The following is a 27,302-nucleotide window of genomic DNA, read 5'->3' as shown; positions in this document are numbered from 1 at the left end:
AGCTTCAGACATTTCCTAACTGTGTGACCCTGGGCAAGTCACTTAACACATAGTACTGATTCTAAGATAGAGAGTAAGAATTAAAAAAGGGAGAGAGAGAGAAATGGCAAATCAAAATAATTCTGCAGCTCCCACATCCCAATCTTCAGATTAGCAAAGGGAACAAAAGAGGGAAAGGGCAATCATTGATGGTAGCAGTACAGGTACACACTAAGTGAACTAATGGTAAAGTCATGAAACGGTTTTAATCATTCTGGAAAACAATTAGGAACTATATTTTAAAAGCTACTATTACTTTTGGGCATATACCCTAAGGAGGTTAGCGATAAGAAAAATAGGACCTATATGTATAAGAATATTCTAGCAGCACTTTTTATTGTAGTAAAGAACTGGAAATAAAATGGGTCTCTAGCAACTGGGAAATGGCTGAACAAATTGTTCATGATACTCTATGCAATATAATTTAATTTATATAACATATATAATTCAATACATAAATATGATTTAATGGAATTTTTGCACTATAGGAAATGACAAAGAAAAATATGATATAACTTGTATGAATATTAATGCAGAATGAAATTATTAGAACCAGAAAAATATTTGTACAATAATCTAAGAGGAAACTACTATAAAAGACGTTCGTGCCACTGGACCCAGGCTTCCAATGCCGAGAGAGTAGGACTGTCTCTGTGCATCGACTTTTCCACTTAAATATTCATGCACAAGTGTCTTTGTGCACAAAAACACACAAAGACAATAGTCATCCTCAGTTACCAAGAGACTACTACTAAAGCAGAGACCAACAATGACTTCAAAAGACCAAATGAAACATATCTTCCACCTCTTGATAGAGAGGTGATAAACTCAAGGTATAGAATAAAACTTGCATTTTCAGACCTGGACAATAGTTATGCTTGATTACAAATTTGGTTATGAAGGAGGGATTGATTTGGAGAGAAAAGAGAAGTGGATTTGGTGGGCAGTAACAGATAGGAGCATCAATAAAGTATTTTGAAAGTTTCACGGAACTGACCCAGTGTGGAACTGAGAGGTACAAAGACCAAACACTAATTTTACAAAGATGCTTTTCCTCCCATAACTGGAGAGTAACTGTTTTGTGTATTCTAGTATCTCCATGCCATCACACAGTAACAACACACCACAGTACATAAGCAGCTACCTTGAAAACAAATGGGCAATCCTGTAATGAATAGACTGACACTTCCCTCTATTTGGCTACTGCACAAAGCTTGCTTGTATTTTCCCCTAGCACTTTTCCATCTAGTTGTCTGGCTGCCCAACCCTGTTCTTATGGCTCAGTTTCCTCTCCAGCCTTGCCGACTCCATTACAGTCAAGGCTGATTATTTCCTAACACCTGTAAGCTTCACCCAGTGGAATGTAGAAAACTAATGTGTCTGCTTTTATAGCACTTTTTGGCCTCTATCTACAACAGATGAATGATGAATATTCAATATATCTAATTCTTTCTATAAAGGCAAATTTCTATGAGTTCCCCGGTTTCCCATGTAGAGGAAGGAAAAAAAAAGCAATGAAAAATCTTATTTCCAGGGTAAATGTTTCTGCTGCTTGGAGAATTACTAATAAGTGACTTTGAGAATGAATAAATATCCTCCCTTCTCTCCCCTCCCCCAGGCAGTTAATAAATTCATTAGGATAACAGTAACTGAGCAGATAAAACTCTTAAGCTATTTGTTAGGAGGTCACATATGGAAATAGAACCTTTCAGAACTATAGGAAAGAAAAAGGTATGTAAAAGAACTGTACTGGGAAGAGAATTTCTTAAAGCTGAGATCAGAGGTTGTACCTAAGCATATAAAAACTGACTTAACTGTTCCTCTGAGTTACAGAATAATACAGTCAACCTTAACTGGGCTCTCTTTGCCTTTCTTTAGATGGAGGTTGTCAATGGGCTGCTTTTCATTATGTAGTTTGGTTTTAGCATAGGGAGGGTAAAAGAAGGAAGTAAAGTCATAAAAAAGACAGATAACTAATTAATATCCATGGGCAAAACTTAGTTCAAACACTTGGGTCAAAAAGAAGTATGTATGTAGAATAGATAAAACTTTGTAAAATACCTAATGTTTGAACAACCTAGAACAGTGATGTAGAACCTTTAGAGATGGATTGCCAAGCCCTGCCCCCACCCAGACTGAGTGCCATGCAGGTCCCTCCCAGTGGGTCCCACACAGAGGAGGGAGGAAGCGTTCCCATTGGGCTACTAGAAGGAGTGGGTGAAGTGAGGAATATCCTCAGGTGCCTGTGGAGATGGGGAAGGGAGTGACTGCTCCCTTCCAGCTCTGCTGCATGTGAGTCATCCACCTTACCCTCTGTGTGCTCCTACTGGGCTACTGGGCAGAGGGGTGGGGGATGTGAAAAAATGTTGTCAGGCACAGTGAATAGGGGGAGGGAAGCAGCCCCACCCAAGACCCTCTGCCTTTCTAGCGATGAACTTGGGGGGGGGGTGCCCACAGAAAGTGCTGTGTGTGCCATCTTTGGCACCTGTGCCATAGGTTCACCATCACTGACCTAGAAGGTGAAATCAATCAACAAGCATTCATAAAATGCCTACTATGAGCCAGACACTATGCTAAGAGCTAATACAAAGTAAAAACATGAAATGATCTCTACCCTCAAGGAACTTTATTTTTCAGGGTTGGGAGAAAAGTAGTTGACAACATATAGAGATATAAGTAAATACAAAATAAATACAAGGTAGTTTAGGGAGAGATGGTACTAGTAGTTGGTGGGAGAGCGCATAAGAAAAGACTTCATGTAAAAAACAATGCTTAAGCTAAATCTTGAAGGAAGTAAGGGATTTTAGCTAAACAAAGTTGTGGTATATGACTATAATATAATCCTACTAAGAAATTAATAACAAGATAATCACAATAAAACCTGGAAAGACATGTAAAGTAAGCACAACTAGGAGAATATTGTACGCAGTAACAGAAATAAAGTATGATGATCTATTACTTGTAAATAACTTAGCTATTATCAGCAATGCAAGTATCCAGGACAACTCCAAGGTGTGTAATTTTAATTTTCTCCCCAGGGACTCTCTTTCCCAGCATCCCATTTATTTATCTCCATTATGCACTAACATAGAGATGGTCTAAGTTTTGTGTGGCTCCACCCTCTCTATCTTCTTCCCAGAACACAGCTGGGGAGGCTGGAGGAGAGCTCGGCAGGAAAAGTTTACTCATGTGGGCTTACTCAGATTTTTATTTCTGTTCTTTTACTTCTATTTCAAGTGATTATTAATAAACTTTATAAAATATAATACTTGGAGTTATTGGATATCAATTTAAATTTCATTTATTTTTTTTTAAGACATTACCTTCCATCTTGGAATCAATACTTTGTACTGGTTCCAAGACAGAAGAGTGGTAAGGGCTAGGCAACTGGGGTTAAGCGACTTGCCCAGGGTCACCCAGCTGGGAAGTATGTGAGGCCAGATTTGAACCTAGGACTTCCCATCTCTAGGCCTGGTTCTCAATCTACTGAGCTACACAGATGCCCCCTAATTTAAATTTTACAAAGGGAGTCCTGATGAAAAAGGCTATCCACTACAATAGAAGGAACTGACAAAGTCTCCATGTAGATTGAAGCAGACCATGCTTCACTTTATTCCTCTATGAATTTTTCTCTAGCATGATACATGTCTTGTTTCACAACATGATGTAAATGGAAATATGTATCATAGGATAACATATGTACAACCTATCTCATAATACCTGCCTTCTTGGAAGGGGAAAGGGAGGAAAAGAACATGGAGTGCAAAATGTCAGAAAATTATTATTAAAAATTACATCAACATGTAATCTGGAAAAAATTATTCCTCTCCCCATTTCCTAGACAGAAGAGTATCCATGAAGAAGGTAATCATCAGTGCCAAATGCATTTGAGAGGCGGAAAATCATCAGATCTGTCTATTGAGATTGCTAATAACTTTGGAAAGAGCAGTTTCAGTTAAATGATAAGAACAGAAGCTAGACTGCAGAGTTGTGGGGCAATTTAGAGGAGAGGAAATTGAGACAGTACAGACAGCTTTTTCTAGGAGTTTGGAAGAAAAGGGAAGGAAAAAAGTCAAAGGGGGCAGTAGAGTCTAATGAAGAAAGGTTTTTAAGGACAGAGCAAAGAACTCATGAACGTAACAGGGAAGGAAGGAATCATTAGAGGGAGACTAAATAGAGAGATGTGATAGTGAGATCTAGGGTATGACCATCGCCAAATGATGGTCATACCCTAGATCTCACTATCACATCCCTCTGTTTAATAGGTGTTTGCTTAATAAAGCTTGCTGATCATGTCATATTTCTCTTATCCTTCTTTAACATCCTGACCTCTAATTCCTCCACCCCTCATAACATTATAGGCCTCATCTAATTTTCTTCATTTCCCAATCTCAACCATTTGATTAACCAGTTCAATTCTACACTCCCCTAATTTGTTTCCTAGTCCAACTGCTACTCATGCCTTTGCAAATTCCAACCCAGGATTACTCCTACCATTACTCCTACCTTTGGCTTCTACTTGCTTTGCTGAACAGGGCTGGAAGAAATCATACAACTAAACTGATTGAGTCTATTTACTCATTTTGACTGGGCCCTCACTGCAGCAAAGCAATCCTTTTGCTCCTCCATAGTGGATTTTCTATTCCACTCCCCCAAAAGATTATTCCAAACCTCTCTTAGATGGCATTAAAGATAGAATAGGGAGAGGTGTGAGGTAGAACACCAAATAGGAAAGCAATTGCAATAGTCTGGGTGATAAGGGCCTGAGCTAGGGTGGTAGCTATATGAGTGATGAGGAAAAGATATATAAAAGAAACATTATGGAGATTGGCAAAGTTGTGGAAACATTGTAGAAAGGAGAAAATCTGGCAGCCAATTGGATTTATGACATGAAAGAGCAAGGAGATGCGAGTGATACCAAGGCTGAAGACCTGAGCAACTGAAACAAAAGTGGTGCCCTTAATAATGGGGAAATTCAGAAGAGTAGATTTGGGAGCAAAAACAATGAACTCTGTTTTGGATATGGTAAACTTGGGATGCTTGTGGGACACTGAAATCAGAATTTCCAACAGTTTTAGCTGGTGATATAGGACTGGATCTAAGGAGAAAGAGCAGGTCTGAATACATAGATCTGAGAGTGTTTGGTAAAGAAATGGTAATTGAACCTATAGAAACTGATATAGTTGCCAAGTGAGAGTGTAGAGAGAAAAGTGAGCCTAAGATAGAGTCTGGGGGTTCACCTACAGTTAGAGGGTCTGACACAGACGATCAGTAGACAGGTAAGAGAAAAATCAGTGTCATGAAAACCCAGAGGGAAGAGAGCATCTAGGAAGAGAAGGAAATGATCAGTTGTGTTAAATCTTGCAGAAAAGTCAAGGATAAGTATTGAGAAATGCATCAGATTTGATGATTAAAGATCAATAGTAATTCTGAAGAGAAAGTCAGATAAATGCTGTGTGATTTAAAAATTTCCTCCATCTTGCTTGGTCTAGCACCCAAGAATGTGCACACCCACACGACACGGGCATGTGCTAGTTAAAGACAAATCAGAAATAACTAACTGCCCACCTGGGCTGTCCTAAGTCAAGCTTAAGCCATCATTGGCACATGTGAGGTGCAGGAAGTAAGGTAGAGAACAGCCTCTGGAGTTTGCGCACTTCCTGTGGACAGGGCTAGGCACCAGTTCAATTCTGGAGCTTGGCCTGGGTGGAGACCTGCAGATAGCTTTCCTTCAAATCGGTCACGTGAGTTAAAGGACTGACTCCCTTCCTTGCCTTGGCTCTCCAAGGCCTAAAACTCCCTCTGGCTCTGCCAGGAGGTTGAGTTAACCTCTTCCTTCTCTCCCTCTTTCTCTCCCTCTAATAATTTCTTACTCCCATTGTAATTAAATTACCATAAAACTCCATTCTGACTTGAGAATTTCATTTAGGAATTTCATAAGTGAATTCCTTGGCAACCTTAAATTAATATATATCAGTCTTTAAAAGTGATTTCAATATCACAGCTGTTAGATATTAGATTACAAAGGGTTTAGAAAAGAATAAAAGAAGTAGTAGAAGTACTAAGTATAAGATGGCTTCTTCAAAGAGTTTGGTTAACGCAAGATATATAATGGAAGGTAAAGGTTTAACAGTATTGGTTCCAAGACAGAAGGTAAGGGTTTAAAAAAATAAAAATAAATTCTTTACCTTCTACCTTAGAATCAATACTGTGTATTAGCTCCAAGGCAGAAGAATGGTAAGGGCTAGGCAATGCGGATTAAGTGACTTGCCCAGGGTCACACATCTGGAAAGTGTCTTGAGGTCACATTTGAATCCAGGACCTCCCATCTCTAGGCCTGGCTCTCAATCCACTGAGCCACCTAGCTGCCCCCTCTTCCATTTCTCTTACAACAATCCTCTTTTTTACCCCTAGTGTTTTTACATATTATCTATAATAGCTTACTACCATACTTTCTGTCTATATATATTTCTTCTAACTAGTACAATAATGATGATTTTTAAGAGTTACAGGTATCTTTCCATATCTGAATATAGAAAATTTGCCCTTACTGAAGCCTCTAAATTTGTTTTTCTCTTTCTTATTTACCTTTTTATGCTTCTCTTGAACTTTGTATTTAGACACCAAAATTTCTATTTAAGTCTGGTCTTTTTTTTTTTCAGGAATGTTTGGAAATCTTCTATTTTATTAAATGACCATAAAGAATATAGTTATTTTTGGTGGATAGATAATTCTTGGTTAGAAATCCAGTTCCCTTGCCTCCCAGAATATCATATTCCAAGCTTTCCAGTGTTTCAGTGTGGAAGCTGCCAGATCCTGTGTAATCCTGAATGAGACTCCATGATATATGAATTGTTTCTTTCTGGCTGCTTGCAATATTTTCTCCTTGACCTGAGAGCTCTTGAACTTGGCTATAACATTCCTGGGAGCTGTCATTGAGGGATTTATTGTAGGAGGTGATCTATGGATTCTTTCAGACTCTATTTTATCCTCTGGTTCAAGAATATCAGGGCAGCTTTTCTTGGATAATTTCTTATATGATATCTAGGCTTTTATTTTGGTGATGGACTTTCAGGTAGTCCAATAATTCTTAAATTGTCTTTCCTGAATCTATTTTCCAGGTCAGTTGTTTTTTTTTTTAATTGAGATTTTCATATTTTCTTCTATTTTTTCATTCTTTTGATTTTGTTTTATTGTTTCTTGATGTCTTGTGAAGTCATTAGCTTCTATTTGCTCAGTACTGATTTTTATAAAAATGGAATTTCTTCTATGATCTTTTAATCCTCCTTTTCTTTTTTGGTCCATTCTACTTTTCATGGAACTCTTTTCTTCATTGGATTTTTTGTCTCATTTTCCAGTAGATCAATTCTGTTTAAAAAAAAAACTTTTCCACGAGGGGATGCCCATCAATTGGGGAATGGCTGAACAAACTGTGGTATATGTTGGTGATGGAGTACTATTGTGCTAAAAGGAATAATAAAGTGGAGAAGTTCCATGGAGACTGGAACAACCTCCAGGAAGTGATGCAGAGCGAGAGGCGCAGAACCAGGAGAACATTGTACACAGAGACTGATACACTGTGGTATAATCGAACGTAATGGACTTCTCCATTAGTGGCGGTGTAATGTCCCTGAACAACTTGCAGGGATCCAGGAGAAAAAAACACCATTCATAAGCAAAGGATAAACTATGGGAGTGGAAACACCGAGAAAAAGCAACTGCCTGAATACAGAGGTTGAGGGGACATGACAGAGGATAGACTCTAAATGAACACTCTAATGCAAATACTATCAACAAAGCAATGGGTTCAAATCAAGAAAACATCTAATGCCCAGTGGACTTACGCGTCGGCTATGGGGGGTGGGGGGGAGGAAAAGAAAATGATCTATGTCTTTAACGAATAATGCTTGGAAATGATCAAATAAAATATATTTAAAATAAAATAAAAAAATAAAAATAAAAATAAAAAAAACTTTTCCTTCATTGTATTTTTGTGCCTCTTTTTCCATTAGCTCAATTTTTTCAAGTCATTTTTTTCTTAATTGGATTTTTGTGTCTTTTTCCAGTTTTCCAATTTTGCTTTTTAAGCTATTTTCTTTTTGCATTACTTTCTTTTTTCCATTTTTATTCAACCTGTCATTTGATTTTTTAATCTTTTTTTGAGTTCTTTCAGAGCTTATGACCAACTCCTGCTTTTTGGGGAAATTATGCATGTGTTTCTTTGGATCTCACCATCTCCTGTTGGTTCTTTGCTCTTTCTCCCTGTAGAAATTTTTGAGAGTCAATTTTTTTTTTGGCTCCTATTTTCTCATTTTCCTGCCTGAAGACTGGAAAATTTTCAAGCTGCTGACCACTTCTGTCCTAAAATCTGGCTCTCTTCATTGCTACCAAAGAGGCTTGAGAACACCAAGTGCTAGGTACTTCCAGTCCTCACTGCCAGGATCTGGGACTTCCAAGGGGTGCATCTGAGGTGCTCTTTTTTTGGTGTAGCCTGCAACTCAAGATGCCAAAGTTGGCCACACTCTGATTCTGAATCTGGTAGAGTAGGTGTGGGAGTGGTCGGCCAGAACTCCTCTGTGTGTTGTTTTGCTTCCAGTTCTTCCTTGTATCATGAAAATTAACTCTCTCTGTATATCTTTCACATTGTGTTCAGTAGGAGAGCCCCATCATTTGTCCTGCTTTGACTACAGTCCTTTTGAGGAGCCTTTTAAAGATCGGTTTAGAAGGATAAGAAAGAGAGGCTATAGGCTTTCATTGCTACTAAGATACCATCTTGGCTCTGCCCACCCCATGCCACATTACAATGCAGTAGATTTATCAGTCTTTTCTATTTAGCAATGCACAACATCATTCTACAACAGCATTTCAGAGACAATACCCAGTCTTGATTCCCCGAAATCAAGTTGTTTAAGTGTGTTCTACCACTCCTAAATCATGCAAACAAGGCTCCATTACAAATTTATGTTTACCTAAGCTTAACTGAGCTCATATGGTCACAAGGCACAATCCTTCTTCCCTTACCTAAAAATCCTCAACTGTATTCCTCACAAATCACTACTACAAAGCATTTCCTCTCTCCTCAACCTCACACTGGCCCTCATACCTCCATCTTCTCAGTGGAACAACTCAATCATACTTGATACACCCTTAAGATTGAATGTACCCAAGACTCTAATCTTGGCTTTCTTCTTTGTCTTTTCTGAACAATTTAATTTACTCTTAGACCTTCGATCATGACTCCTAAAACATCTCTAGTCTAACCTTTATTTAGAGCTCTATATCTGCCATCTCCAATAACCTACAAAGATCACCATGTTTTAAACCTTGGTATTATCTTTGTCTCTTCTCTCTCATATGTTATTAAAACCTTTTGATCCTACTTTCACATTCTTTCATATCCATTCCCTCCTGTGTCCCACAAGTATCTCTTCTGGGACTTCTTCTCTTCTACTTTCTCCTCTCCTTCACTTGGTAATCTCATGAAATCTCATGGATTTGATTATCATTTCTATGCTGATAATTCTCAAATCTACATATCTTGCCCTAAGCACTCTGCAAACCTCCAACCACAGATCTCCAAATGCCATTCAGACGTCCTGTACTGGATTTCTAGTAGCTACCAAAATGGAATTCATTATCTTTTCCCCTAAAACCTCCCCCCTCGGTGGCAGTTGGGTAGCTCAGTGGATTGAGAGTCAAGTCTAGAACAAGAGGTTCTAGGTTCAAATCTGGTTTTAGATACTTCCTAGCTGTGTGACAATTTAACCCCCATTGCCTAGTCCTTACCACTCTTCTGCCTTGGAACCAATACACAGTATTGATTCTAAGTAGAAAGGTAATGGTTTTAAAAAAAAAATCTACCCCTCTTCCCACTTTCTTTATTACTAGAGATTACTCTTCCCAATTTCTCAGGATCACAATCCAAGTGTCATCCTTGACACTTCACTATCTTTCATACCCTATATCCAAGCTATTGCCAAAGTTGCTCCTCTCCTCTGGTACTGCTACTACCCTGGTACAGACCATTTTCACCTCAAACCTGGACTATTGCAATAGCCTAGTCTGCTTGTCTCAAACCTTTCCCTATTCTAATCCATTCTGATCCACACAAATCCATTCAGGCCCTAAAGTAATCTTCCTAAAGCATAGGGCAATGTCATCCTCCTACTTAATAAACTCCAGTAGGTCCATATCTCCTCCAGGATCAAATACAAAATGCTCTGCTTGGCATTCAAACTCCTTCATAAGCTAGCCTCATCCTACCTTTCCAGTCTTGTTACATCCTACTCCCCAATGACATGGACTCCATGACATGGACTCCTAACTATTCCATTAATCCACTATCTCTTATCTCCAGGTGTTCTCTCTGGCCATCCCCAATGCCTTCAAAGGTTCTTTGTCCTCATCTCTGACTACTGGTTTCCTTTAAATCCCATCGTCTACAGGAAACCTTTCTACACTCCTCTTAAAATCCTGGTATCTTCCTTATTTTCTATTTATCTTGTATATAGCTTATCTGAAACTATTTATATGACTTGTCTCTCCCATTAGATTGTGAGAAGGTAGGGGATGTCTTTTGCCTCTTTTTGTATCTCTAGCACTTAGTGCTATGCCTGGTACAGAGTAGGTAATAAATATATGTTTACTATTTCCAGTGCTACTACCTGAGTACAGGCCCTCAGTCTGGACTACTGCAAGAACTACTGTTTTTACTTCAAATTTTCATCTTTCAAACTGCTTCCAGAATAATCTTTGTTATGCAGATACCTAATCAAGTTACTCCTCTACTTAAAATAATTCAGTGGCTCTCTATTGCCTACAAAGTTGTAAGTCTTTTGCCTGGTATTTAATATGGCACTAGTCTATCTTTCCAATCCTAACATACTACTTATACACCACATTCTTTATGTTTTCAACAAAAATGGACTATTCTTTGTTGCCCAAAGCCACCTTCAGCTTTTTCACCTCTGTTCTTTCACTTATATGATCCCCTATACCTGGGAGGAATCACTGGCCCCTCTTCCTTTTATCTATTGAATTCCTACTTATCTTGTAAGGCATAACTCAAATGCCCTATCACAAAGCTTTCCTGGTCCTCCTTGCTGCCCTTCTTCCCTGGACTTCACAAAGCACTTTGCTTTGCATTTCTCTAAAGCAGTACATATTATCTTGTATTTTTAAAAATATTTAAATATTTTAACATATATGTAAAAATACTTTTACATATTTACTACATTTATATAGAGACATGTTAAATTCCCATACCAAACTGTAAGCTCCATAAGGCCAGGGCCAATGTTTTTTTCTAAACTTTGATTCCCCTTACCTACCAAAGCCTAGTGGAGCATCCTGTACCCAGCAGGCACTTAATGTTTGTTGAAGCTCTACAACTCTGGACCACTCTATGGTTCTGTACCAAAAGGCAGGGAGGGAAAGACTAAGAGTACTGTCTACTTCCAATTACAGGCATACCTTGGAGATAGTGTAGATTTGCTTTCAGACTACCACGATAATGCAAATATTGCAATAAAGCAAGTTACACAATTTTTTTTTGCTTTTCCAGTGCATGTAAAAGTTATGTTTACACAGTACTATAAGTCTATTAAGTGTACAATAGTATTACGTCTTAAAAAACAATTTACATACCTTAATTTAAAATACTTAATTGCTAAAAATAAACCCTAACCATCAACTTGCACCTTCAGCAAATTGCAATCTTTTTTTTTTTAAAGCTGGCTCTCAATCCATTGACTGCCCCCTGTGCTATCTTTAAAACTAGAATCAATGATTGAGAAGGGATCTCAGAAGTCCAACTCTCATTCTCACTCTCTCTCCCTCTTTAAAAGAATGAAGAATCTGAAACCCAAAAAAGTAAGAGGCACAGCCAGGCTCTACAACATTTATACTACTCTCTCCCTATTCCTACTGCCATTACTTTAACTTTCAGGCCCTTTCCCAAATTTTTCATTGGTTCTGAAACCTACTAATTATGGTCTTCTTCCTCAACTTGCTATTAGAGGATTAGAATATTTGGGACTCACCACCTTTTATTCAGTGATAGGTCTGGTCTTTTAGCTCAACATGGCCTTGGTTTTAAATGCCAGTTCTCTAAAAAAAAAAAACAACTCTAGCGGGTTCAATGCTCTTCCACCCTCCTTTCCATCTCTCTATTTCCCTAGACACACAACACTGTAGTGCTCTGGAGTAAAAAAAGGAACAGGTGGGGGCAACTGGGTAGCTCAGTGGATTGAGAACCAGGCCTAGAGACTGGAGGTCCTAGGTTCAAATCCGGCCTCAGCCACTTCCTAGCTGTGTGACCCTGGGCAAGTCACTTGACCCCCATTGCCTAGCCCTTACCACTCTTCTGCCTTGGAGCCAATACACAGTATTGCCTCCAAGAGGGAAGGTAAGGGTTTAAAAAAAAAAAAAGGAACAGGCAATTAGAGAAAGGCAGCATCATTGGGGAAAATGCCTATGACAGGAATCTGTCAAAATGTCTTTAAAGAATTATCTCAATTTACTTCTCTTACTTAATAATGCTAGAGGGGGCAACTGGGTCGCTCAGTGGATTCAGAGCCAGGTCTAGAGATGGGAGGTCCTAGGTTCAAATCCGGCCTCAGCCACTTCCTAGCTGTGTGACCCTGGGCAAGTCACTTAACTCTCATTGCCTAGTCCTTACAATTCTTCTGCCTTGGAACCAATACACAGCATTAATTTTAAGGCGAAAGGTAAGGGTTTTAATAATAATAATCATAATCATCATAATAATAATGCTGAAAATCCACATTCCTCTGGATAAAATATACATGGTATGCTCTATTGTTTCAATCTCCACCTCTCATTTTAAGCTACAATTCAGCTCTGGATAACTTGAGAAGTTAAAATTTAAACTGGCTAAATGCTTAACCTGAAACTTACTACAAAACAAGCCAAGTCAATAAGCATTTATTAAGCTCCTACTACCTGCCAAGCCCTATGCTAAGTAAACACCATGAAAGTATACAAAGAGGGGCAAAAAAATAGTCCCTAGTTTCAAGGAGCTTACAATTGAATGGGGGAGATAATAACTATGTATAAAAACAAGATGAAAATCGGATAAATTGAGAATAATTTTAGAAGGAAAGCACTAGCATTAAAGGGCAATGGCGTCTAGTTGGCCCTGAAGGAAGTCAAAAGATAGAAATAAGGAAAGAGAAAATTTCAGGCATGGGTGACAGTCAGTGAAATTACTTATAGGTAGTAGAAAGAATGGAAATGACATATATTAGAAATGTAACCATACAAATTATTGCTTTATGATATTCATTTATTTTAAAACTGGTAGGAACAGAATTTACTTACTTGAATTTGCATACATATATTCTATCCCATTTTCTACTACTGTTTCTAGCTGAGATCAGATTACCCCAGAGGGTAATTGGGCATTTTAGTAGGTTACCTAAACATTTTACTCTTTTAGGATAGAGGAAAGAGAAGAAAATAAAAGTAGCTTAGAAATTCTGGAATCTGTCTTATGTGGGCTGACATTCTAGGTAGGAATGTCTGATTTATTCCAGAAAGAATACAATTCTGACTCCAAATCATGCCCCCTCCACTCTATCATCCCCACCTCTTTCCCACCAGAAACTTGGATCCACAGCTCAGATAGGTGAGCTTTCTGCTTTATCTTATCACAAACCAAGCACCCACATCAGTTCCAAACCACATTAGTCTCCATGCCCTTTTACTAGCTCCTCTTTAACTATCATTTCCCCCCATTATTTTGTGGAGGTATTGTTACCCTCAGCATTTAGAGTAATATTTGACACATACTAAGAGCTTAAGGAATGCTCTATCTATAGATCAATATAAATCAATGAAACGTTTGGAAAAATTCTATTAAATACAATAACAATTTGTTCTTTAAAACAAAACTATTTCTATGACATAGAAATTAGGTATTGGGTGACACATTTTAAAAGGAAAATTAACTAAACAGAGAAGGAGGAGAGCTGCCAGGATAGCAACTAAAAGAATCTTGGACTGAACCCTGTTTGTTCTGGAAAGAAAAAATGGCTAAAGAAAATCATAAGTTTTCAGATATTTGAAGGAATGTTATATGGAAAAGCAAACACATTTATTCTATGCTTTACCAGAAGGCTGTACATATTATCTATAATAGCTTACTACCATACTTTCTGTCTATATATATATTTCTTCTAACTAGTACAATAATGATGATTTTTAAGAGTTACAGGTATCTTTCCATATCTGAATATAGAAAATTTGCCCTTACTGAAGCCTCTAAATTTGTTTTTCTCTTTCTTATTTACCTTTTTATGCTTCTCTTGAACTTTGTATTTAGACACCAAAATTTCTATTTAAGTCTGGTCTTTTTTTTTTTTCAGGAATGTTTGGAAATCTTCTATTTTATTAAATGACCATAAAGAATATAGTTATTTTTGGTGGATAGATAATTCTTGGTTAGAAATCCAGTTCCCTTGCCTCCCAGAATATCATATTCCAAGCTTTCCAGTGTTTCAGTGTGGAAGCTGCCAGATCCTGTGTAATCCTGAATGAGACTCCATGATATATGAATTGTTTCTTTCTGGCTGCTTGCAATATTTTCTCCTTGACCTGAGAGCTCTTGAACTTGGCTATAACATTCCTGGGAGCTGTCATTGAGGGATTTATTGTAGGAGGTGATCTATGGATTCTTTCAGACTCTATTTTATCCTCTGGTTCAAGAATATCAGGGCAGCTTTTCTTGGATAATTTCTTATATGATATCTAGGCTTTTATTTTGGTGATGGACTTTCAGGTAGTCCAATAATTCTTAAATTGTCTTTCCTGAATCTACTTTCCAGGTCAGTTGTTTTTGGTGGTGTAGTTCTGGGCTCTGAGGAGGCTTGCTCTGAAGGAAGCTGAAGGTGGGGGCCTCTGAGACTGTTTCTCCATTTTGGACACGTGAGTAATAGGGACTGATCTCTTTTCTTTGCCCCAGCTATCTAAGGGCTTGGGCCTTTTGGCCCAGCCTAAACAGAAGGGGTATTTAAGCCCTATTCCCTTCTCTCCCCTTTCTCTCTCTATATATATCTCTAATTCCTTTCTTGCTCCTATTGTAATTAAACTCCAAAAAAGGCTGACGGCTGACTTGAGTTTTTCAATTAGGAATTACATAGCTGATTCCTTGGCGACCTTAAATTAATATATATCAGTCTTTTAAAGTGATTCCCTTGTAACACGGGGAGGGAAGAAAGGGAAAACATTTGGAACTCAAAAAAAGGGATATAAAAATTGTTATACATGTAATTGGAAAAAAGTAATACATTTTAAAAATGATTTTATATTAAGCTAAAACTTAAACCTATTGATAGTTACTTTTGCACGGGTAGTCCATCCCCCATGCCTTCAATGTACTTCCACCTTTTGAAATCCCTAAATTTCCCGCAAAGCTCAGCTCCATTAATATATCATACACAAGGCCTGTCGGTCCCTCCCAAAAGTTAATGCCTTCTAAGCCCTCCAAAAATATTTAACTATAAAAATTTTGTATATACTTTTTTCTAAAATATTTACTTATATACTTAGATAGAGAAAAGGCTCTGAGAACACAGAGATTAAGTAATTTTTCAAGAAATATTACACAGCAAGTCAGGGACAGGGATTGGGTAAAAATCCAGACCTGAATTTCTTATTTCAATTAGTAGCTCTCTCAAAATAAAATATAAGCTCCTGGAGGGGACAAAATACTTTGTTTTTGAATTGATATCTAGCATCTAGCATAGTGACACCATTAGCAGGTAGAATGTTGACCCACTACTCCATGTTGCCTCTCATGCAGAAATTACCTTTCAATAATAATACCTTAAATTTAAATAGTCCTTTTTACAAGGTGCTGCCATTTATCTCATTAGGTTCTCATAACATTCTGAGGAAAGTAATTACATTTTACAGATGGGAAAAGGGAAGCATAGGAAAGTTAAGTCATTTATCCAAAGTCATTCAGTGACAGGGCCAAAACAATTATTTACACCAACTAATCCTATATTCTTTTCTAATAAGTCATGCTTTAAAAAAAAAAAAGATAATTTCAAAATGGAAACCACACCATAAACCCCACCCAGACCATTCACACACACACAAGCCCAGTCCACACTGGACCTTAGCCAGGGAAAAAATAGGACTATTTGATGGTACATGTGAACGGGCAGCCAAATGCCCATAGCCTAGAGTCTATCGAGGTACGGGAGCACAAGTGCCACCTGGCATATCCTTCCTGTTACATGTCCATGGACTATGGGAACCAGATATAGCACCTATGAGCAGCTGCTAACTTACTTCACCTCAGGACAGGGTAATAAGGTGTTTGGTTCCCCTCTAGGGCCTATATTCCAATATGCTTGTTAAGGACCAAGACCTACACAGGAACCAGTTAGTTGGACAGACACAGAGAACACCTGTCATCCTTGCAAAAACTCAATTGAATTTAAAACTTGATTTGGAGAAATAAAAAAGGTCTATGGTCGGGGGGGGGGGGGGGGGGGGGAGGGGGAAGGAGGCTGTTGAAGAAACTACCCTACCCAGACACCCATGGCAATGTGCTCTATGTCATCTTGAAATAACCCACTCAGAAAAAATGCTCCTAGACCTTAAAAAAATAGCAAGTCAGGCAAGGGGTTGCTTTTATAACAATACAGGGAAAAAAGAAATGTATTCACCCGCCTAGGGCTTAGATGTACAAGGCAACAAAAGCACTGGATCAAGCAGTCAAAATAGCAAAAACACTCTGGTTCCTGGCTTCTGGGGACAGTTCTAAATCATATATTTATAGAAACAGATACAAACAGAAAATATAAACTCTGAACTTATAAAGGTAAGGAAACAGAAAGGATGTGTGGGCAAAAGGCCCGCTGAAGAGCTCAAGTAGACTTGGTTTCCTCCTTCACCCCTTTGGTTTCAGGTTTTTTTTTTCCTTTGTTTTCTCCTCCTCTTTTGCTTCGAAACATTCTAACTACCTCCACCAAAACCAATTCAGCTACTTAACCACTTCCTATAACACAAAATACAAAGATCCAGAAACTTAGATGGAAAGGAATCCAATGTGAATAATGCCTCCTTCCCTCTCTATAATTTAGCACAGTCCTTTTCATTTTCTAATTCACTAAAGAGAATGTGGGCACTAATTGTACTTTGATGCTAGCTATTATAACCTAGAATGTGATTTTTAGCAGTATTCTCAGCAAACTTTGCAATGATGAAAAATGTTATACAATATTAAGATCCTTATAATGGGTAATGAACTATATATTATCTCTGGAAAATATCCTATAGGTGAGTAATCTTTAGGTGAGTCATCACAGAAATCTGCAGAAAAATCATTCCAGTTAACCTTATAGCTCACACAGTAGCTAACCCAGGAATTCTTACATCTTTGTGTATTTGTTTTTACTAAGATCCACAAAGAGTCTAGATGTGGGATACTAGCTTAAATAGGAACTTGTTTCTGGGTTTTGATCCTATCCCTGTCACTGACTTGCTATATGACATTTCTTGAGTAAGTCAATTAAGCCTTTGCATTCCCAGAGCCTTTTATTCAGATATGATAGATCACTTAATTAAAATCAGCTTATAATTTCTAAATTACAAAAGTATTTTGTAAATAATGATAAAACTAGCTCTACTGTCTTTTGGGCAACAACCCTTTTCTGATGTTAACAGTGTGATTAGGTAGTTTTATAATCAATTTACTCAATGTACTTGGAAAAATGACAGCCTTAAAGTTGAACAAACTATGGAACATTTCTTTTTAATAGAATAGCCTGGTCCACTATAAAAGGAGTTAGAGGATATAAAACTGCCTCCACTTTTCTGTCATAATCTTTCTTGCACCTGCTTTATTGACCATATAACAGCAAAGCGAGTTCTTCAAAAATAAAGTACACTTTTCTAAGAGGCTGTATTTTATCCAGGTAGAAAACTAATTTTGAATCACATAGAAAAATAATATTCAGAACCAAGAAAATCTGGTGCTTTCTGCCTAGGTAACTGACCACAGATTAAGTACATACCTTGTTTTCTTTTCCTCTGCAAACCTGTATGTATTAGGAAAACTCCTCACCACATTATCTCTGCTATCCAATCATCATAAGTATTCATTCTGACTACAGCACCATATTACTGTTCTCAAAAATAACAAAACAAGGTGCCAGACAACTTAGACTCCATAGCATCGATCAGAATATAATTCCTCCATTTGCCTTTTGATGTCATTAGTGATCCCATCAAAATTGGTAAAAGAAAGTAACCAAGGTGCTTAAACTTTATCCAAATGTACAGTTAGGAAGGAATATCATCTCTTTAGATATATACACAGAGTAACTTGGCAAGTGATATAATTAGCTTTTCATATATATAAAGATTTTAACTTCAACTGAAGCTCAGGGTAAGCATCTAGATTTCAAGAAAAACTCAAGGTCCCTTTCTTCCCTATATTGTCATAAAATCAAGCTGGAAGAAATTAGAAGAATGAATTTAAATTGAAGCTTAAGTGCAGACAAGAGAGAAGAGGTCAATATTGGAAAAGTAGTCAAGAACTCACAAAGAACACCCAAAAAGTTGGACTTGGGATGTGACTGACAGATCAAAAGCAAAGGGATATTAGAGGAAGGAAAAAAGCATCAGCTTTCACTCTGCGTTATAATCAAAGATGGTTTCTCTCCTGCTCCCCAAAAAATGTAAGAGGAAATCCTAATATCTCAAAAAAACTGTTGGTTTCCTTTGGAAGGAATACATTTTCCTTCAAATCTCCATAGACCTGTGCTTTTATTACTAAGGGCATCCCTCCATCTATACAAATCCTAATCTCTTCAATGGAGTAAATGTTTATAAATTGCTGTGACCAAAAACATTCACTACCTTGTGGCCAACTTTCTGGTGATGAGTCAACCCAAACTTAAGCAGGCTTATCTTCAGACCACACAGATAAATGCTCCAAGCCAAAGCCAGCACTCTCTTGACAGCTTCCAAAAACATGGAGTTACCTCAGCATTAAGATGGATCAAGTCCTACAGAGTAGGACTTAAATGGAGTAAAGAAAATACAACATACATGAAAAAGGGCCTTTTTGTCAAAGTATCCTGGCTCCTGAGGGAATAGAAACCTAATTGTTCCTTTTCCTCCCCCCAAGGGCACAGCCATCTGGCCTTTCTGTATTTTCCTATCCTCACCTGCTGTGATAGTGTCCACTTCCCTGGCAGCCAATTCTTCCACGTCTGACCTCTTTCTCAACTCAAACCTTCGAGAGAAGCCTTCTCGGGGCTTCCACAGGTCCTGGATCAAAAGAGGCTTCTCATTATCCTGTAGGACTCGAAGGCATTCTGCCTGCCATTGCTGTCCCAAGTCCCCAAATCGCCCCACCACATCACATAACACATACTGACTGGCAGAAACTGCATTTAAAGCATAACGCTCTAGTGCCTCCTTTACCAGTTCCTGGGCACTAGAGCTGGCCGTGGCCAGGACACTCTTGTAGTGGGCACCTGAACAGACATTATCCCCAAACACCTTCAGGACACCTGGGGCAGAAAGTTGTATGGAAAGCTCTGCCGGGTCATCACTGGCACCCAAGCTGGGAAAAGCAGAATCAGAGCCGCGGTCCTTGTAGCTCAGTGTTCGGGATATCATGTGGGAGAGCAGGCGACTCTGACGCTTTAGTCTGCTCTTGCTCGTTGGGGACATGGTAGAAGGAGATCCATAAAACATTGTGAGAGAGGTTGTCATGGAACAAGATTTTGAGCATCAGTCAAAAGATACAAGTAGTAGTTTCCTAGAAGAGAGTAAGAATGAAGACAGATTAATATAAATATCAAATAAGTCTTCAGAAGCAGCTGAATGCAGTACAATAAAACTATACTATTCTACTCTTAAGAGATCTCACAATCTGAGCCAAGTAAATGATCCTGATCTTCAAGGGAAGTGGAGACTACAGGAAATAAGTCAGATTTGAATGGGCTGAAATAGTTTACTATTTCAAGGATCTGTGATCCTTTTAGTGTGAAATGAAGATGACAAATCTTCTATGCTTTAGTCTTCTTCTGGAATTTCTATGGTTTAAAATATTCATTACTTGGGGAACCTTCTGATAAAGAACCTCTCCATTTTTAGCTAGGCTTGTCTTCTAGTACCCCTATAAGTCACATTTCCAGCTGGGTAGGACATGACAGGATCTGCTGACAAGACCCTCCAGAATCATATGTTACTTCTATACCATGATGAAGCATCAGAGAGGGGCTTAAGTAGCAGAAGGAGCTCAAATATCTTCCCAAAAAGATACTACTAAAGAGCTCTCAATGCCGCTAGCTAGACTAGGCAGGTGATCATCTCAATAAGGACTTCAAATTTTTTTTTTTTAAATATTATTTTATTTGGTCGTTTTCATACATTATTCACTGGAAACAAAGATCGTTTTCTTTTCCTCCCCTCCCCTTCCCCCCCCCCCCCTGCCGCCTTTCCCTCTCCCATAGCCGACGCATTATTCCACTGGTTATAACATGTGTTCTTGACTCGAACCCATTTCCCTGTTGTTGGAATTTGCATTATAGTGTTCATTTAGAGTCTCTCCTCAGTCTTATCTCCTCCAACCCTGTAGTCAAGCAGTTGCTTTTCAGCGGTGTTTTTACTCCCACAGTTTATCCTCTGCTTGTGGGTAGTATTTTTTTTTAGATCCCTGCAGATTGTTCAGGGAAATTGCATTGACACTAATGGAGAAGTCCATCACCTTCGATTGTACCACAATGTATCAGTCTCTGTGTATAATGTTTTCCTGGTTCTGCTCCTTTCGCTCTGCATCACTTCCTGGAGGTTGTTCCAGTCTCCATGGAATTCCTCCACTTTATTATTTCTTTTAGCACAATACTATTCCATCACCAACATATACCACAATTTGTTCAGCCATTCCCCAATTGAAGGGCATCCCCTCATTTTCCAATTTTTGGCCACCACAAAGAGCGCAGCTATGAATATTTTTGTACAAGTCTTTTTGAAGGACTTCAAATTTAAATCACAAACCTGTGCTTTCTTGTGAATAATTGTTAAAAATTTTTTTTTTCCTTTCTCAATGGGAGAGTGAGGGTGAGAGGGAGAGAAAATAAATGCTTGTTAATTGAAAAAATAGAAAAAGAAAACAAACATACCCAATTAAAGTGACAATCATGTACTTCTATGTGTGTACCAGATTTATAGGAAGCACCTGATAAAATGCCTTTTACATAGAAGCTCAACAGATATTTGCTGAATGAGAAAGTATCAAGTATAATTAAGGAGCTTAAGTTCAATAAGAATGACCTAGTTAAACTGGGGAATACCTACCTAGCACAAGATTTGAAGGAACCATGCTCATCTCAGAAGCCATAATTCAATTAGGAAAAAGCTGAAATGTAGTCACTTCAAAAGATTTAATAACCCTTTGTAATCATTCCCCTTGAATGCTAGTCCATTCCCTGATCCTGCTTGCTACCTTTGCTATTATAGAAATGAGCCTCTCAAATACAACTGGAGACCAGATCTTCAGCAGTAAATTTTTAAATGGAAGAAAATGACATTCCCAAATGCAAACACCCCAAATATCACTTTTACCCACTGTAGAAAAGAAACTGGTTCTAGCCTGGCAAAGAGATACTCCTTAAGGGCAAGGTATCAGAATCTCAAGAGGTCACATACACAAAGGATACAAAAAGGCTATTCTAGAAGCAATGTATGATTGGAATTTTATGTATTCCACCCACTGCTTCAAGACTGGTATTTAGGCTCTTTCTAGGCCAGATGGATGCAATATTTTGTTGGGGGAATAAGGGTGGGGCTGATAAATAATAGTGTGAAGACTTAGTGTGCTATAAAAATTATAATAATACAGAACATGTTTCTAAAGCACTAAAGAAACATTTTCTCAATCTCTCTTCCCAATATCTCTATAAAAGTAAAGTCATGGAAAAGAGATTTTTCTCTCCACTTATGAATAGCTAAAAACCAAGCTTACATCTGGTTTTTAGTCTAGTGACCACTAGACTGTCCTGCCATGTTTCATATTTTTTATCATAACATGAGGAGCTCAGAATACTTAAGTTATCTTGGGGAGGGAGGTTGGACAGTGACTCTTTTCAAAAAACCTCGTCATTAAAAGCCCAATAAGAAGTATTGCTTCCAAATTATAGCATTACAAAATCACTTTGATCCTAGTTTTTTGCTTATTATTATCCTTCAATTATGCTCTTTAGAAAGATTTTTCTCTTCTGCCTAATATATCACAAAAACTCTTTTGGTAATTAGATCTCAGTCATTAATTTTCCTTAAAAATTAATAATTAGGACCAAATTACAAAACTAATCACTCTACCAGATAGCCCTGTACTAGCCCCTACATACTAGCTTTTATATGAGCTCTGGCTGCTTAACATTCTACCTCATATGAGAGGCTTAACCCTTATCTTAACTCCTTGCTTAGGGCTCAAAATTATGAATCCTCTTACTATGTAGAAAACAGGTAGGTGTGGTACATAGCTGTATACTCCACTTCCCTATAAGGTCCTAGCAAAGAATTACAGATCTAAAGCTGGAACAGACTTTGGAGGCCATCCAATCTGAACCTCTCATTTTACAGATGAGGAAACTGAGGATAAGTGACTTGATCAGAGTTGAAAATCCAAGGAAGAATTTGAACACTGGTCCTCTGACTCCAGAGCCAGTTCTCTTTCCATATTTCTAAAATGTTCTTGAATATAGGTATTTCAGATATTCTAAAGATAGCTTAAAAGTAAAGCAAGTGTGTGAAGTTCTGTTTTTGTTGAAGGAGGGGCAGAAAGAAATCAGCCAAAAGTTTTGCTTACCTAAGGAATGTGCAGTGGGTAGCTTGGTCCCTTCCTATACCCTGGAAAGCACATGTTGGCCACAGTTTCTTTCCCAGTGACTAGGCATAAGGGCCCTATTTAGTTTGAAATATCTTTAACATCAATTAGAACATTCTTATTTAGTATTCTTGTGGCCAGCACATGTCTTTTTGACAGTGTGTCACACTTGATAGCACCAAAGTACTCCCAATTCTAAGAGCAATCATATCTCATTTCAGGCTTCTGGAGTCAGTTTTCAAAATTAGTGGTTCAGAAAAAGTAATTAGAACAGCTAATCAGCACTTCTTAACCATCACAAGAAAATCCATGGACCTGAATATCAAATTTCTCATGCTCTGCCTCCCATATCACCTATTGCTTAATAACCACCAGAAAATCTCAAAGGGCTTTGAAATGCTTCATACCTCAACTTCTTCACAAGTTGTTCTGTGTACTTGCCCAATCTTCTCTTCCTTAGCAACTCTGCCTATTATTTAATGCAATCCTGAAGAAGATTCAATATATGCCTGGAACAAAAAAAAAAAACCAGAATGTTTTACACATGTCATTTGGTCTACAGTGCTTCCTCCTAATGCAAGAGCTGCTGTAGGCAATTTAAAGGCCCAAGACCTTCTAAGTGATGTCCTACACTCATATTCACATACACTGTTGGCAGGGAGAATAATCCTCCCCCAAGAAGGAAAAAGCCATTGTCAGAATAAATAGATGTTAAAAAATTCTTCCAGACACTACACTAAAGCAGAGACATCTTTTCAACTCCATCTCTTAGGCAGCTTATTTTGCTATTAAACTGACTTTGGCAGTATAGGGAGAAGAGAGAAGTAAAAAAAAGTGAATGCAATTCACTGGCTATTCTTCTTTAAAGCTCATAAATCTCTGACATAATAGGATCAAAGCCAAATATCTCCATTGGGTCTACCACATGTATTTTGATATTCTGAAATTATTTTCAAAGAATAATGTCTCACTGCAACTCTCTAAGAGAAGAACTGCTGAGAGCAGTCACCCTTTCTCTTGTCTACTTCCTTAAGTAATTACAGGTTGCATATAACATACTGTTTGTCAAAAATATTGCAGATTCCAAGAGAGGAAAAGTGCAAAAAGAGGAGTCAATGAGAACTGTATGGAGTTGGCACTATGAAACCTGATTTATTTCTTAGGAAGTGAGCTGATTATTTTTCAAGTCCTGATACTCTCCTCTCAAACAGAAGTCCTAAATAAAATATATTAAAATGATTTGGTGGCACAGAGAAGATGCCTATCTTAAACATGTAATTGCTACTTTTAAAGAATGTTTTTTAATGTTCTCAAGAGTCCAATTTCTGATGAAAAATAGACTGAAGTCATCCTAGTGGGAAAAGGAAAAGAGAGGAGGAGGTTGGTGCAATGCTCTGTGCAAATGAGATGGGTGGAGGCAAGCCAATTTCCAAGTGTAATGTGGAACCCATTATCAAAAAAAAAAAAAACCTATGGGTTTGTATGCTGTGGTTTATTCCTATCTATTAAAATCCCCATATCTTTGTGGTTCCTACAAAAGTATTGCTTATAAATGCAAAAATTATTGAGCAGACCAAAAAACATTGGAAATGGAATTGAGGCATGTTTTCAGAGGGTGATTTTAAAAAATAAAAACAATAGAATCGCTAGGATTCCGGGGAATTAAAATTCTGAGCCTCTTGGGACTCTCCCTCCCTATAAACCTTAAATTCTATCTTGGAGTCTCAGATCCAAGGCAAAAGAGTGGTAAGGGCTAGGCAAGTGGGATTAAATTACTTGCCCAGCCCCACACAGTTGGGAAGTGTCTGAGGCCACATTTGAACCCAGAGCATCCCATCTCCCAGCCTGGTTCTCTTGTCCACTGAATCATCTTGTTGTACCTGTACAAGACTTTAGAAAAGGTACCACCTGAGTAATTAAAAATTCTATCCAGCTATTTCAGATTAAACACTTTATAGATATAAGACTTAGCAAATATTCCACTACTAATTCTGGCTTCTGTGATGCTGGGCATAGTATTGGCATGTACCAGTTTTTTCAATAGGGATTGAACAAAGTATTTCTCTTTTATTTGCAAATCGAGGGTCTGTTTTCTTTTCTTTTCTTTCTGTTGAACACCTTGGACACAAAGCTTGGAAATGCATATTTGGCTGGCATAAGGAGAAAGGATATAGTTTCTTTGATTTAAAAAAAAAAGATTAGGAACTCCAAGTGTGCTTTAACTACTGAATCTTCTCTGAAAAATGAAAGGTGCCCTTTTTTACCCCAATTTACTCCTCTTGGCAAAACTTTCCACACACAAAGTATCAGCTTAACAAGGAGGAAAACATTGGTTTTTACATATTCCTTTCCCTGATTTAAAAAAACAAACAAAACATATTACATATCTGTTTAACTAAATTTAAATCAAATAGGGGTTGATGACTTTACCAGATCAATCAACAAGAGTGAATGCCTACTATGCACCAGGCATTTTCTCTAAAGCAAGTTCTTAACTTGGGGTCCAAAAACTTGGACAGGAAAAAATATATATATCCTGATTTTCACTATATCTCTAAATGAAATTTAGCATTTCTTTCTATTATAAATGTAGACAACAGAGGGATGCATAGGTTTCACCAGACTGCAAAAAAGGTTAGGAATCAGTGACAAGGGCTGAAAGTCAAGGACTACCTCTAGAAAGGCTGCAAGGAGAGTTTACAGCCCGCATTCCCAGAGCTGGAAGTTTCCCCAGATTAAGAAAGTTACCCCCCAACGCCACACCTCTCCATTTGCATTTACACTTGCACACGAACACACACACACACTGCTTCTTGCTCATTTCTCTCGCTGCACCTCTATTATTAAAAAAACAAACTCCAGAAGGGAGGCAAGTATCCCCTAACAAAAACCAACGGCATATATTTCCTAGTCGGTGCCTTTGGTACCGTCAAGAGGGCAGGTTTGGTCTCCAATAGCAACCAGACAAACCTCCATTCAACACGTTCTCCTCTCTTGCGGTCTTCACTTTCTGGGCATGGGGACAACCCAAGTATTCCCGCTTTCTATCATTCCTCTCTGGAATTTTCCTCTTGCCCCGCTCGCCCAGCGCTCTTTCTCCTACTGCCCAGGTGACTGATCTTTTCACCAACGGAAGAAATCTGCCCAGGTCGTTGGGCTGCATTTCTCCTCCTAAGAGCTGTCAAAGGTCTGAGGATGCCCGTCGGGGCTCCTTCCCTGCCAGGGGCGCCGGAGCTCACGACCCCACTAACCCCACGAAGCATGGGGAGGAGTGAGTCAGGACTGGAGAGTCCCGCACCGACCCTCCCCCGCGCCACGCCAGGCTCGCACTTGACGTCGCCCCCTCCCCCTCGACGTCCATCCTCCCTCACCCACGTGGCCACAACCTTCCCCTTCCCCCAACCCCAAGGAGTGGCCCCAAGTTGGTCTTACCGACCGTCTGGGGCCTCTTTTCGCGCCTCCAGCCACCCCTTCCTGCCCTCCCAGCCTGGAGTTCTGCGGCTCCTCACTCTAGATCCCGTCGCGTCCTTTCCCCGCTTGTCCTTGGTCCCTCGCCTCTCACCTCTCCGCGTCCGCTCCCTCACGCTTCACCTCCGCGCGCAGGAGCAGAGGACTGAGCCGGCAGCAGCCCACGTCCTCACGGCAGTTCGGTGAAGCGGACGTTGGCGCCACCTACTGGCTTCTGGGAGGAACAGCCATTCCTGAGGGAGGGGCAGGCTAGGTTTGAGTGGAGGAAGGCACGCGCGTGGGGCCCACAAATGAGTCTGTCTCGCTACAGTGCGGCTGACACTTAAGAAAACTTGGTATAAAATAATCCGGGTTTAACAAAATTGCAGAGAGGAAAACAGTTTGTAATCGTTTGCAACATCGGCTCGTGGGTCACCTTATGCAGGAGGGTTTTCTAATCTCTCCCACCCTGTAGTGTTAGTAAATGTTTAACAGTCTTTTTTCTGGAATGAAAAAGTGTTTGTGGGACACATTTTTAAAAATTCATTCATTCATTCATTTATTTATTTAGAATATTTTCTCATGGTTACATGATTCATGTTCTTTCCCTCCCCTCCTCCCTGAGCCAATGAGCTACTGGGATACATTTTTAAGTTTAATCTTCATTATTTACATTTTATCCATCACTGCCTTAATTCTAGATAATCAAAACAAATCAGTGGATGTAGACAAGGATCCCACATTCAAGAAATGGGCACAAGGCATGGGGATAGAAGATGAGTACTTTGCTCTGGGAACTACTTAGTAAGCCAAAAGAATAATATGAAATAACCTTGAAAAGCAAGTGGGAGCCAGATTGTAGAGAATTTGTCCTAAAAGCAATAGGAAGCCATTAAATGTTTTAGTGCAAGGTAATGACATGATCAGACTTGTGCCT

The 27,302-nt window shown here is 38.7% G+C and overlaps 1 protein-coding gene across 4 annotated transcripts in view; it reads right to left on the bottom strand.

Annotated features, from left to right (window-relative positions):
- RADIL (Rap associating with DIL domain) overlaps positions 1 to 26,623 on the bottom strand; it is a 117,937-nt gene extending 91,314 nt beyond the window's left edge. Inside the window, exons 1-3 of one of the 4 annotated variants that reach the window (XM_056806460.1) lie at positions 26,481 to 26,623; positions 23,326 to 23,427; positions 19,248 to 19,846 (exon numbers count right to left, since the gene is read on the bottom strand). In XM_056806460.1, the coding sequence (XP_056662438.1) occupies positions 19,248 to 19,800 (553 nt within the window). In that variant the 5' untranslated portion in view covers positions 19,801 to 19,846; positions 23,326 to 23,427; positions 26,481 to 26,623. Of the gene's footprint in view, positions 1 to 19,247; positions 19,847 to 23,325; positions 23,428 to 25,888; positions 26,211 to 26,350 lie in introns of those variants that run through there. The other 3 variants (XM_056806461.1, XM_056806459.1, XM_007498431.3) reach the window with 3 other exon arrangements.
- Positions 26,624 to 27,302: the final 679 nt, after the last annotated feature.

This window comes from Monodelphis domestica, chromosome 7, assembly GCF_027887165.1.
Source record: "Monodelphis domestica isolate mMonDom1 chromosome 7, mMonDom1.pri, whole genome shotgun sequence".
NCBI lineage: Eukaryota > Metazoa > Chordata > Mammalia > Didelphimorphia > Didelphidae > Monodelphis > Monodelphis domestica.
The sequence above is the reverse complement of the archived record's forward strand: the minus strand, read 5'-3'. Positions and strand labels throughout refer to the sequence as shown.